The following is a 12,387-nucleotide window of genomic DNA, read 5'->3' as shown; positions in this document are numbered from 1 at the left end:
AAGCTGTATGCGAATTACATCAGGTATTAAGGCAACATCCATAAGTCAGCCACTTGAGGCTGATTTGCCCTCATGCTTTGTGCATGAGTTGCATCCATAACCTATCTAGGACGTTGCTTCTGATCCTTCTCCTTCCTCCACTATATGTGTCGCGAACTGATCATCAGATTTATACGATACTCTCACGCTGATTCCATCCCTCCAATGATCCTAGACCTGTGCCATTTGTCCCTACATTATCCCTAAGATCCACCATCTAACCGTGAAGCCAACTTCCTGCTCTGCGGCCCACATAATAATACTACCCTCAACTTTACACCAACAAGCACTTGTTATCCTTATCACCGGTAACTACCTCCCGCATCATTGTTCAGTTTCAGCTTCTTGGCGCATAAGCCTTGCAGTATCCACCTGAAAGCATTGAAAGTTTCTGGTCAGGAGCAATCGCGGCTTGTTCAGATTGCTCTTACAGCCTTTCTTACAGCTTTTCGGTAGGCCATTGTGACACAATTTCCAGCATCGCCAAGGTCGTCCCCCTTCTTAATGGTCTCCGTTAGGAGCCATTGATCTATACCGCACCCCATTTTACAGGTTCCTCCCTTCCTTTCCCGTCCGGTGAGACGACCTATTCGTCCAAGCTGGCTACGTGCCAGCTGATTACGCATGGCATCGCTCCGAAAGCGATTCTTCCCAGCATACTGAGTCCTGCCAACTTCCCTTCGTGACTTCGACAGTGACCATCTGAATCTCGAGTACTGCCTCGATAAACCCTGTGTCGTGCGTTGGGCGCAGGAGGGAAGGGTTGAGGCAACAAAGGCGAAGGCGTTCTATCGGCAGATATGCCGGGCGTCGTAATGGACAATGCTACTGTTGGAGGGCCCAGACGGGCCTCGGAATCCCCTGATAACGTGAGCAGCACTCCATTTCCACAAGAGCGCGTCAATCAGTCGGGTGATTCTGGTGATCGAAGAAACAGGTCGATATTTCACAACGGAGCAGTCAAAGGAGCACAGGGTCCTGGTCAACATATAGAGACGCACACCGGCAAAGATGGGATTAATGAAAGCGAAGGTTTGCCTGAGTTGGCCCACATCACGCAGGGTTTCTTCCCATTTTCAACACTCGTCAATAGATCAGTACAGCAATGTTGGAACGACCTATCCGAGCTGGTTACAGAGCTGGCCGCAATACAAGTGTCGCCGCACGGTCAGATGCCTTCAACACCTGCCAATGGGAAGGCTCCTGGCGACCAGTCTCCCGAAAATTTACAGAAGAAAACGCGGATACTCGATTTTGCTCATGCTAAAAGAGCCGAATTCATTAAACTCCTTGTGCTATCACAATGGAGCCGGCAAGCTGGTGATGTTAGTAGGTTGATAGATCTTCAAAATTTCATTCGCAACCGTCATCAAGCTTTCATGGACGCTCTGCAGCGGATTGGAGACATGAAGCGAGATTTGGTACAAGCACAGGTGGCAAATCCGGATTTGAAAACGGCCTTGGAGGTCCTGTCGAAAGGCAGGGTGGTGTCCATTACAGACGTAAGTTATACGTTGTTCATCACTATACCGAGATCGCGACTCACGTTAAACCTTGCAGCTCGGTTACGAAGCCCCCAAGCAGTTGACTGCTAAAGGTGCCTTGAAAAGATTACACAAGATCAACAGAATCATCAGTGCCAGACTTGCATTACATGATACCATACCTCGTCCGTTTCGAACATATCGTGTTCACGATGGCCGTGCTACATTTGTCGTACAAGGAGAATTCGAACTCGACCTATCTGTCGGGGAAGAGAGCAAGTCATCCCAGTTCTTCTTCGTTGATATTCGCTTTCTCTTCTCCCCATCATCTCATGTTCCGAAGGGTCGGCTTTCCAATGAGCTCGATGTCCAAGTCAATGATAGACTTCGTGATAACGGTCTGAAAGGGTGTTTCGACTTTTTGCATGGTTTGGTCTTGACCAATAAAATTACCATACTTTTCAAGCAGGCTGTTGAACTAGCAAGAGGTCTTTGGTCAGATGTTCTGCGCGTTGAATTATTGCACCGAACTTTGGTCGTACAATACTGGGCTCTAAAGCTTGGAGCAAAGAGTTGGATCGAAATCGGAATCAAGAGTGGCCGTAAACCCCATGATGTTAAGGACTCCGGGGTACCATACTTAGCCTTGCGTTGGATAAGAGATGGTCAGGAAGTCGACAGTACAAGTGTGGAATTCGACGCAGACGACCTTTCAATGGAGAGACTTCTGCGCAGCATCATCGCGCTGCATATCTCTCATCTGCTTTCGGCAACCTACAGCATCCTGAATCAACGTTCACTTTTTGCTACCGGCCTCCTGTCGTTACAAGCTCTTCTGAACACGAACGAACCCGGTAAATGCCAGCTCTTGGCTCAACTCACTGTTTCCAGACATCTTCGGGTTTCTATCGAACCGATGTCAGGAGCCATCGTTTTGTCCGCTGATCCAAGCCCTCTGGACCGGTCTGAAAGCGATTCCAGCCTTGAGAAGTCCTCGGTAGATGATATCGTTTCTCGCGTTTCTCGCCTTCGCTGCATCGCTGCCTTGGAAGAAGCTGAATCGACAGTCAAGATTCTGGGCTTTGAAACAGTTAGTCCCAGGGGCCTAAAAGCCGATGTACGGAAGATATTACCGCCGAATATTCTCCGCTTTGCCCTCTTTTGGCATCCATTCTGGGACAGAAGCTGGATTGTCGCCGCTACCAGCAGCACAGACGGCGATAGCTGGTGGGTAATACACCTTCGCCGTCCCTCGGCCCTCGCAACAAGTGCTTTGAATCTTGATAAAGATATTCATCGCGAAGCCACAGTTTGCTCAGGGCACGTCATAAGCAATACATTTCTTGCTGTGCAGCATCTGGCCCGTGATTCATCGTTTGCCGACCTCAGCCATTGCCTCTCGGGCATGGTGGCAATTCATGCCAATGCTAGTTATCTAGCCGATTTGCGATCGGTTGCCTTCCAGCCGCCCCTGCGCGCATTGAAATTCGAGTCCGGCCTTGAAGTGCCGAATCTTTTAGTGCGTTATCAAGTCTCCACCCTCCCTCGGGCCCTTCAACTCGTGTTCCCTGCGGGTGTGGGAAAGAAGGATTTCATAAGGAACACAGTCCGTGTCGCCTTTCACGGAATCGACCAACGTAGGAAGGTCGTCATATTCGTGGCGTATGGCAATTTGTTGGTTCCCATGAAAGAATTAAGCACATTGGTATCAAAATTGGACGGCTCGCTGGTTTTCAAACAAGAAGGTGATAGCTTTGCCATTCGACTTCTCGCTCCCGCTGGGCAACCTGTCATCGTACAGCTCTTCGAAAGTCTACAGAGACTCGAGTGTATGTTGTCGATTTTCGAATTTCTTCGACGAAAAAAACTTGTGATCCGGTCGTTATCATTATCCCAAGTTGCATTTGCCTACGGGCCAAGAAGGAGTCTTGCTGCGGTCATGGATATTGGGATGTCGAAACTCTCGAATTCTGAACAACTTGACCCTGTTGATATCTTAGCAAGGACCGATCCCCTACTCCTCCTTCGTTTGGGAATCCGATTTGACCATTCAAATCCTCACCGCCGGATCCAAGGATCTCTCGCTGCCATCTTGAATCACACTTCAAATAAAGCGGCCTTGGATTCTGTTGCGGAAATTCTCTCCTTCACGCTTCCCGCGATGCGAACTCTAGACCAAATCACATCCAATCTGTCTCGTGGAGAGCCGGCGAGACTGCAAGTAGTAGTGCGCAATGCGTTCACCTTTTTGCTTCACTATATCAATTACGCCTTGCGTTTTGAACTCACTGCCAGCCAGCACGCCGGCCGGTTGACCTGGGTGCTCAGAGAATCGGGCGACCCCCAAGTAGGGCCAGGTCAAGATCAAATCAGGGCCAAATTACGCGATACATTGTACAATTCAAACGGAAACGGCTGGAAAGGTCTTGGGAATGGAGTAGTTGCAGATGTCGAGGGAGTCTGCAGTGTCATTTCGAACCTTGACACAAGTTTCGCCGGTGCCCGGGATAACCAAGAAACTTCGGGGGATGTAAAGCCTACTGAAAGGTCCTTGAACCAAACGGACGTGAAAAATCATCGTGATCATGACTTCGACGCACAAGCCGCCATGGACTACGACACGAGCGCAGTAGCGACGAATTCTGCCGGCGCTAGAAGTTCTCAGCAATGTGACGCTCCTCCCGAAGCTGCGGATGTGATTACGATCGATTAGGAGCTCCTATCTCATCACTGGAAGCTACTTCGACATATATCATCAATCCGAGCGAGCATTGATTAGCTTTGCATGGTAAGCTGAAGTGCTTGTTGAGCAACGCCTATTCTATATGTATTCTACACCATGCGGTAACAGCTGCCTGCGTGAACAGTTCCTCTCTGAGATGGCTCTACCTGAGATAGCTCACGCTTCCCAATCGCAGTACGCTTGAAGTCATTGATTAATCTCAAACACGTAACAAGAATAAATGTGACTTTGTATGGGCTAGACATCTGGCCTATGTATGCATGGCTCTATATCTTCATTGTGGAGACCATTCCATCAAAGACGTACTGCCTCAATACCTAGAAGATTGGTGGCTGGACGCGCGATGCTGGATAGACCTGAAGCCTGAGTGCTCCGACTCCCTCACCCGGGGCCTCTTCGGGTACGAACATACTATTTAGTATATAATAACTCTTAATACACATTCAGATTTACATCAGACATTCTTTGATGTTACCTCTCTAAATTTGTACTGCTAGTCACTGTTAACACTTGTAGTGTTTATGTGATAGAGAAGTCTTGGTTTAGCAATCTATTGAGCCCTGATTAGCTAGAAACGCTCCTCTCTTACGCGCCCTCGATTCTTCAAAACATCGAACTCGATCCATTTCACGAAATTCGATCCTGCTTCTGGAATGAATTTCCCAGGGTTCATGACATGACATCCTTCATAGGTGATACAGAATGCTGCTGCCTCAGAATCAGCCAGGATGAGAGCCGTGGGCAATGGATACAGTTGCAATGAGGCAGCATAGTCCCATAGGACTGGTCGCAAAGAGAGTGGAAAGGGGGACATCGTTCCCTGGTCTAATATCGTCTTGACCAATTTTCGAGCGGCGTGTATGCTCGGGGAAGACGCCCGAGCCTTGGCATCTGCTGCAGGGGCCCGAGCCTGATCTTCAGTTCTGGATGGGACGGGTTCATCCTCGTTCTCCAAATTGGTAGATTGTTCCAACATCACTGTTTCGAGTTCATCGGTGGCTCGCATGGTCGTCACCGCGCTTCGCCTAAGTCTTCCGGTAATATCATCTCGAAAGATGGCAATATCATGAACCGGCCCGAATAACGTGAGACGCGATGGATTGGACGTCCATATAGCCTCACCAGCAGGCTCAGCTACTCCAGATCTCCCTGGCTCAGAGTTTGCCGTTGCAAATGCACGCTTTACTCGCGATGTAAACATTTCAGGGACTGGCTGACGAGGTACTGTTGAGGCAGCACCACCTGAGAACGCAGAAGACCATGGATCGTTATCTCCTGGAACAAAGACAAAGGTAGAATGCCGTAGAAGATCAGGAAAATCCGCTAGTACAACGGACAGCGAGTCGAAAAACTCCTTATACTCGATGCTGCCAGCATAGCCACCTCCATTGATGACGGCATTCTGGACGAAATTCCCAATGAACACAAAAGCCAAAGGTCGTTCATTCGGGGGCAGCTCACAATACGAACTGAATATCATCCTCAGAGCATCAAGGGTCTTGGAGCTGTCAAGGTTGACCTCGCTCATGATGGCCATTTTGATCCGTGTGGACGATTCAGTACTGTTATGCCCAGTTTGCAGGCATCTTGATTCGATGCTCCTCATACGCAAGCCCTGCGCACGTTCACTACCGACTCCCAGAAAGTCAACCCATCCGAGACCTCCGCTCGAGCTAATTTCCCCATTGTTGTGTTGTTGAGATGTTCCTAGGGAGCTTTCCCGTCGCTCACAAGGTGGTCCGCAAATAGAGACGCCGACAAACCGACCTCCTATGGCGCCACCCACCCCGCTGTTTCCCCCTAGTATGGAGCCCCTGACATTTCCTTCCTCCTCGTAAATTCCATCAACGAGCACAATCATTCCTGGAGCGAACCAAGCACCATCTTCAGGTATGGTTCTTGCATGATTCAGGTCTAGAGAAACGCTGCCTGTCAAATCGATCAGAGACAGGTCCCCCGCGGGTGATAGAGCGAGTAAGCCAAGAAGCAGATGTGACGTGCCACTCCTCCCAAGCAGATTTGCAATCGGTGTCAGTCGATAAGATTGGCTTGGGGCAAATGAGGATGATGATCGCTGCAACGAAGGACCTATAGAATGATTTGACGATGTCTGGAACGACTCGTTCCGGAGCAGACGTTGATGAATAATATTATAACGGTCTCTGAACACATTTGTTTTGTGCAATGCCTGCGGGAACAATGTAGCCTTCGATTTTGTGATTTCAAAGTACTTTTTGTCGACATTGTAAGTCAAACGCGGCATGTCAAATGCTTCGACAACTTTGATCCAATTTCTTGGATGTAACGATGAATCCAAATCATCATGTTCCTCCTCAGCTAGCGCTGGAGATGCGGGTGATTCCAAATTAGATCGTCTAGTATCGAGATTCTGGCATGGTACCCTCATAGATGCCTGTTGTTTCACTGCATTAGTCTTTGTGAAAAATACCCTGCCTCCGCTCATGTTACCCTCCAAGGCCTGCAGGATAGCTTTCAGAGAGGCCCCTTTGCCTTCCTCGACAATGACGCCGCCTCCAGCCTTCCTCCAGCTCTTGGCTACCTCATCCAGGACTCGTTCCGCAAGACCTTCTTCGCGCCATCCAGAGCCACAATTCTTTCCCACAAAGGATGCTAAAGTCTGTAGTGCTGACGAAGATATGGTGAGGTTGTGCTTTCTGGTGAAAGTACGGAAAGCGACGGGCCGGAGAGTCGAAGGTGGCAGCAAAATCGGCAGGACAGAACTCCTGGTCGGAGCCGGGTTGGGATTCGCCTTCCGGAAAGGATGCACCGGGGTTCCAAATGCAGGCGACGACGAGAAGGGTGGATCTGAATCCAGACGAAATTCGTGACATTCATCAGGTCGCGGTGTCCGACTCATCGTTAATATCAGAGGGTTGCGAAGATCGATTGCCCCCCCGACTGTTCTTATACACTGAAAATCCAAAGTGAAACAGACTCCGATGAAGGATTTATAAGAGGAGTTTCGCGTATAAGACGATCTTTTCACATTATAGTATCATATCACAATTGATCTGGGAAAGGATATACTATTCTGTAGTGATGATGAGAGAGAGGTACTCTGGACATTGTAGAAATTGACGCGCGTTTGCGCGTGCCCCGCACACGCGACCGTGTCTGTGAACTCCAAACTTTTTGATTGCTTAAGTCCAGATTTGGTAAAGCAGCTGCTCTCTCTTTGGCTCTGCCTCAACTCTCCACCAATATCTTGCGTTTCTGATCCTCAATCCAATCTTGTCGATCATAAAGAGTCATCTCTCCTATCATCATGACAGAACCCAGTTCGACGAAAACAGACTTAGCTGCGCCGGACAATATGACCGAGGAAAGACACATCCGTCTACAAGAACTGATCACCCGAGCCGCGGCAAAAGATGCGATCAAGGACTTCAATGTGGCTGCGGAGCTCTATTCTGAGGCAACGGAGCTTCAAGCTGAATTAAATGGCGAATTGTCCCTCGATAATGCCGATCTGCTGTTCTCCTACGGCAAAGCTTTATATAATGTGGCTGTGAGCAAGAGTGATGTCCTCGGATCAAAGGTAGCTGGAGAACCTCAAGCTCCATCCAGGAACGTACCTGCAAGTGGCATCAAACCGTCTGCAAAATTGTCTGATGATGACAACATCATCAAGAGTGCAATCGCTGTTGAGGGTGCCAGATCGGAAGTATCCGCCGAACCGAAATCCAGCTTGACGAAAACTCCTAGCAAACCATTCTTCCATTTCAGTGGTGACGAGAATTTCGAGGACTCAGAATCGGAGCCCGAAGAGGACAATGAAGGTCCAGATGGTGGTGACGAGGAGGAAGATGACTTTGCCAATGCCTTCGAGGTGCTCGACCTCGCTCGCGTACTTTACCACAAAAAACTGGCCTTTGAGGAGGAACACTGTGAGAAAGGGAAATCTGCAAATCTGCCACCTAACCTCAAGCATATCACGGAGCGTCTCGCAGATACTTATGATCTGCAGGCGGAGATTTCGCTCGAAGCAGAACGATTTTCGGATGCTGTTGCAGACCTCAGAACTGCCCTTGGATTGAGGCGATCATTGTTTCCAATGGAAGACCCTTCCGTTGCTGAGTGCCACTATAAACTTTCACTCGCACTAGAATTCGCCTCGGTCAACAAAGAGAATGGAGAATCCGCAAGAGGGGAAAGCGACGGGCACGACAAAGTTGACGAAGATATGAGAGAGGAGGCTGCAACTCAAATGGAGAAGGCCATTGAGAGTTGTCGAGTTAGAATGGCCCAGGAACAGCAAAAATTGAATGCACCTGGTGGATTAGACGAAGACAAGGCGACTGCTCTAAGGAGGAAGATAGCTAACGTGAGAGAGATCATCGAAGACATGGAACAGAGGGTAAGTCCCTACCTGAAAACAAGAGCTATTGCACATTGTTTGCTCATATGTCATTTCTGGCACTCGCAGCTCTCAGATCTTCGTCGTCCACTTGTCTCGATTGAGCAACAAAATGACGGAAATGATGCCATACTCAAGGGTATTCTGGGCCAGATTGTCGGTCAATCTCCTGCTGATCAGAAAGCACGGCTGGATGCTGTTACGAAGGATGCAAACGATTTGTCCGCACTTGTGAAGAGAAAGCCCGGTCAAGTCTTATCAGCAACTGAGTCTAGTCACAAACGTCCAACCTCAAGAGAAGCTGAGGATGCCAGTAGTGCGAAGAAGCCACGCACGGAGCGCAATCATTGATGGATTCTGACTACTGTTTCCCATGACCAGGGCCAGTACGTTTCCTTTTGTTGCTTGGCTAAGGTGTTCATCTGTGGAGCACTTTTTATCTGAATGGGAGGAGGCTTTTATTCCCAGTTTATCGTATGATACCCAAAATTCATGGTCGGCAGTGTCTTAGGATGTGGATAGTCCATGGAGTATTTGCGCTCTTAATACAATCGAAAGATCATGTGCCTTTGTCGCTAATATCATCATCAGATCAAGAACAGCGCTGGCTTAGAAGTGACAGAAGTGAACCGAAACACCAAAAGCTTCCCCATCTTGAGAACATTTGCTCGGTTTATAGAGGTGCCCAGCTTCATAAATCGCCGAGCACGGTGCTCGTTATGGTGAAAATCCAAATAACGAAGGGCGGCGATCCAACTTGCGATTTCTCCTGCGTAAGGCCAGACTAGGGCTCCAAACGCCAGTAAAGAGGTCCTCGCACTCGTCCTCATCCTCGCTATCAAATTCAATATGATCGTCTTCCTCACTTATTGAAGGCATTGTCTCAGCACAACTCTGTGGTGCAAGCGATACAGATGGCTCTGTTCCTAGCGGTGTTTCCCACGTTGATGACTTGGTGATTTGTCTTGTTTCCAAGATGAACTTGCCAACTTTGTATCGCTGCGACTCCTCTTCCGCAGATACGTACTTCCAACCGAGAACACTATCACAGAATGCGCAACATATGTCGCTAATACTATGCAGACCGGTGACCAGCTGACGAGCTACTGGCCTTCGTAACACTGTGTTTGGAAGCGAAACATTCGGTGAAGATGATTCGGTCAAGGAGACAGCCCTGGCGACAAGCTCTCCTGAAACGAGATATGCGCGACCATGGCGGCCAGTAAAGCCTTTGCTAATGATTTGGGATGTTAGGCATAAATCTGCTGCGCATCTTGAGCAATGAAGGCACGACATATGGACGGTCAGATACTGATTGTCGTTGCTTTCCTCATCTGATGGTATTGGCTTCGGCGACGTATTATCTGCTGCATTTTGACGTCTTGGATGGAAGACTATCGATGGTAGTAAAAACTTAGGAAACATACTCTTTCTGTCCAAAATTGAGGTTTCTTAGTTTTTGAATTACCGACAGAGATCACCTAGATAGGTCGTCAGCAGACTATGGAGCAAGAGGGAGGCTCTACGCAGCAGCTGTACCAGCTTGGTTCAGCGGCTGTCCATGCTGAGGTCATAGACTCGATAGTCACCCAGAAAAAATCCCACGAAGTCCGATTCCTTAAGTGATCTACCGACAATATTTTTCCTATCTGTATGACTGCTGATATCATTCTCTATTGTTTTTTAACTAAGGAACGACTAAGATTCATCTCCTGGACATGGTTTGGTGGATTCCAACTGAAAACGCCTTGGCAAAAAAAGCACGGAAATGATAGATTATGCAATAGGATGTGCTGGTATTTGCGCCCAACTGTGCTTTCTTCTGGTTTATTTATAAACACCTGTCCATCCTAGGAAGAAGAAGGTCTACTTGAAGTAAGACTGTAGAAAAGCAGTGCTGGACACATGGAGATGATCAATCAGGCTGCCAAAGTGACAAAATCACTTAGCGCAATGACAACGATGATGTGGGACAATCATGAAAACCAAGTGGTTCAGGTTGATCATCTGGTAAAAATGGTCAAACCTCTGCGCAAAGGAAAAGCCACATGGTACTCAAACATTGCTCGACGCGATGCTTGGTAGCCCAGGGTTTCAAAGTAGTCAAATTGAACCCACACCAAGAAAGGTTTCTTACGATGTCAGATTCTGCCACCTCCCGCGAACGAGGAATGCAAGCAACAATCTGAGAGCAGTCAAAGACGGGCGTGCTAGCTAATTCAAACAGGGCAATCAACCTGGATAAAAGCAAAACGTCAGTCTTCAAGAAAACTAAAAAGCGGGCGTGAGCATTTTCTGCTTGGGAGTCTTGAGCAAAAGAGCTGGAAGTCTTCCTATGGACGGACATACCCCGCTTTGAGGTTATGACCCAGCGCATCGTCTCCGAAGAACAAGAACAAAGTACGTTCATTGTTTGCGTCGGTCAGAAAGCCTCGATATATCGCATCGCCGGTGTAATTCCAGACTTCAACCCAAGTCTGGATTCGAATTTGCTCTAATTCAATCTGGCTTGACCGAATCTGATACGCATCCATCCCAGATGACACTTGCCGCGCGAGCTTCATCTCACCAGTGAAGATCGCAGACAGTTTGTCACAGAAGAGTCTCTCACACTCTTCCGGAATGGTATACGCTGCCTCCCCTCTAAATTCGGACAAATTATTGCTCGGCCAGCTGTTCTCCGTGCGAGGAGAAATGCGGACAGAGTGGGGAGGGCTTGAAAGGGATTCTGATCCTGAGGGAACCTCAGGGATACCACTGTGCTCCTAATCCATGACGAGGAAAGTCAGAAATTGCCATAGCGAGAAGACCGAGATGGTGAAGAAAATCTTACCAGCCCCCGGGGTAGTGCAGTAGTGGAAGCCGCCAATCGTGGAAGTCAAGGCGTCGACACTGTAGCAGCTTGCAAGTACACTAGATTCAGTATTATCAAGCAGCTGTTGAAGCTGTTTGGTATTACTACTTTGATTATTCAGGGATTTAGTCATAGTGACGGTTTTTCCTTGAAGACTGAAACTTGAGAATGATGAGTTGTGCGTGCTAAGATGAAGACTTATTTCTTTTCCACGTCAAAGAAGTGAGTTCTAGAGGTATGATAGTAGCACTTATTTGACAAGTTGGGTGATTGAGAGAGAAAAGATTTGACGAAGGTGTCAACTTTCGATGTGAGCTGATAACTGATAGTGGTTGTCAGAAAGGAGAAATCATATTATTGCCTGAGACGTTGGGTTGTCAATTGTCATGAACCCCCTAGGGATTAGTCACTCCCCGCCCATCAATCAATTGACAATATCTTACAGAGTAATACGCGGTTTAAGATTTTCAAGTGGTATTTACGATGATAACATACCCAACTAGCTAGGTATCTGCCTCTGGTACCTATGTACAGAGCAGGTGACTATCCCAAGTAGGTAAGTAACAATTAGGTATTGCATGCTTGTGCTCCATACAGAGTACTCCGTACTAGTTTAAGGTACCTACCTACACAGTACTCCGTAAGTACATAGCAGAATATATTACGCCATTAGTAACTTTGTACCCAGATCTGTTCGGTACGCATGTGATATATTCATGTACTCTGTACTCCGTACCTAGCACCAAATCCCCAAATTACAGTATTACATATTCACCACTCACCTAAAGGTACCCCGACATCACTTCTTCGCTCGCAGTTACAGAAATTGTTGTTGAAATATGGCCCGGCTTCCTTCGTCTTTCCCTTTTAAACAGATGATGAACAGGAA

At 48.0% G+C, this 12,387-nt stretch overlaps 5 protein-coding genes across 5 annotated transcripts; 2 read left to right on the top strand and 3 right to left on the bottom strand.

The window, feature by feature from the left end:
* Positions 1 to 839: 839 nt before the first annotated feature.
* On the top strand, positions 840 to 4,236 carry ACLA_068140 (mediator of RNA polymerase II transcription subunit 14; the record flags this gene model as incomplete). Its single annotated transcript, XM_001275212.1, has 2 exons — positions 840 to 1,541; positions 1,600 to 4,236. 2 exons carry the CDS (start codon positions 840 to 842, stop codon positions 4,234 to 4,236), a joined length of 3,339 nt encoding a protein of 1,112 aa, XP_001275213.1.
* Positions 4,237 to 4,834: 598 nt separating this feature from the next.
* On the bottom strand, positions 4,835 to 7,144 carry ACLA_068130 (DNA polymerase epsilon noncatalytic subunit; the record flags this gene model as incomplete). The annotated part of the gene is made up of 1 exon (XM_001275211.1): positions 4,835 to 7,144. The coding sequence occupies one exon, from the start codon at positions 7,142 to 7,144 to the stop codon at positions 4,835 to 4,837; it is 2,310 nt and encodes a 769-aa protein (XP_001275212.1).
* A 408-nt stretch (positions 7,145 to 7,552) lies between these two features.
* ACLA_068120 (SHNi-TPR domain-containing protein) lies at positions 7,553 to 8,995 on the top strand (the record flags this gene model as incomplete). Its single annotated transcript, XM_001275210.1, has 2 exons — positions 7,553 to 8,644; positions 8,714 to 8,995. The coding sequence occupies 2 exons, from the start codon at positions 7,553 to 7,555 to the stop codon at positions 8,993 to 8,995; spliced, it is 1,374 nt and encodes a 457-aa protein (XP_001275211.1).
* Positions 8,996 to 9,361: 366 nt separating this feature from the next.
* Positions 9,362 to 10,069, bottom strand: ACLA_068110 (yippee/mis18 family protein; the record flags this gene model as incomplete). Its single annotated transcript, XM_001275209.1, has 1 exon — positions 9,362 to 10,069. The coding sequence occupies one exon, from the start codon at positions 10,067 to 10,069 to the stop codon at positions 9,362 to 9,364; it is 708 nt and encodes a 235-aa protein (XP_001275210.1).
* Positions 10,070 to 10,664: 595 nt separating this feature from the next.
* ACLA_068100 (ornithine decarboxylase antizyme) lies at positions 10,665 to 11,631 on the bottom strand (the record flags this gene model as incomplete). Its single annotated transcript, XM_001275208.1, has 3 exons — positions 10,665 to 10,881; positions 10,994 to 11,406; positions 11,455 to 11,631. The coding sequence occupies 3 exons, from the start codon at positions 11,629 to 11,631 to the stop codon at positions 10,665 to 10,667; spliced, it is 807 nt and encodes a 268-aa protein (XP_001275209.1).
* Positions 11,632 to 12,387: the final 756 nt, after the last annotated feature.

The sequence above is a fragment of the Aspergillus clavatus genome, genomic scaffold, assembly GCF_000002715.2.
Source record: "Aspergillus clavatus NRRL 1 1099423829791 genomic scaffold, whole genome shotgun sequence".
NCBI classification, from domain to species: Eukaryota; Fungi; Ascomycota; class Eurotiomycetes; order Eurotiales; family Aspergillaceae; genus Aspergillus; species Aspergillus clavatus.
Note: the sequence above shows the minus strand (reverse complement) of the source record. Positions and strands in the feature narration are given on the sequence as shown.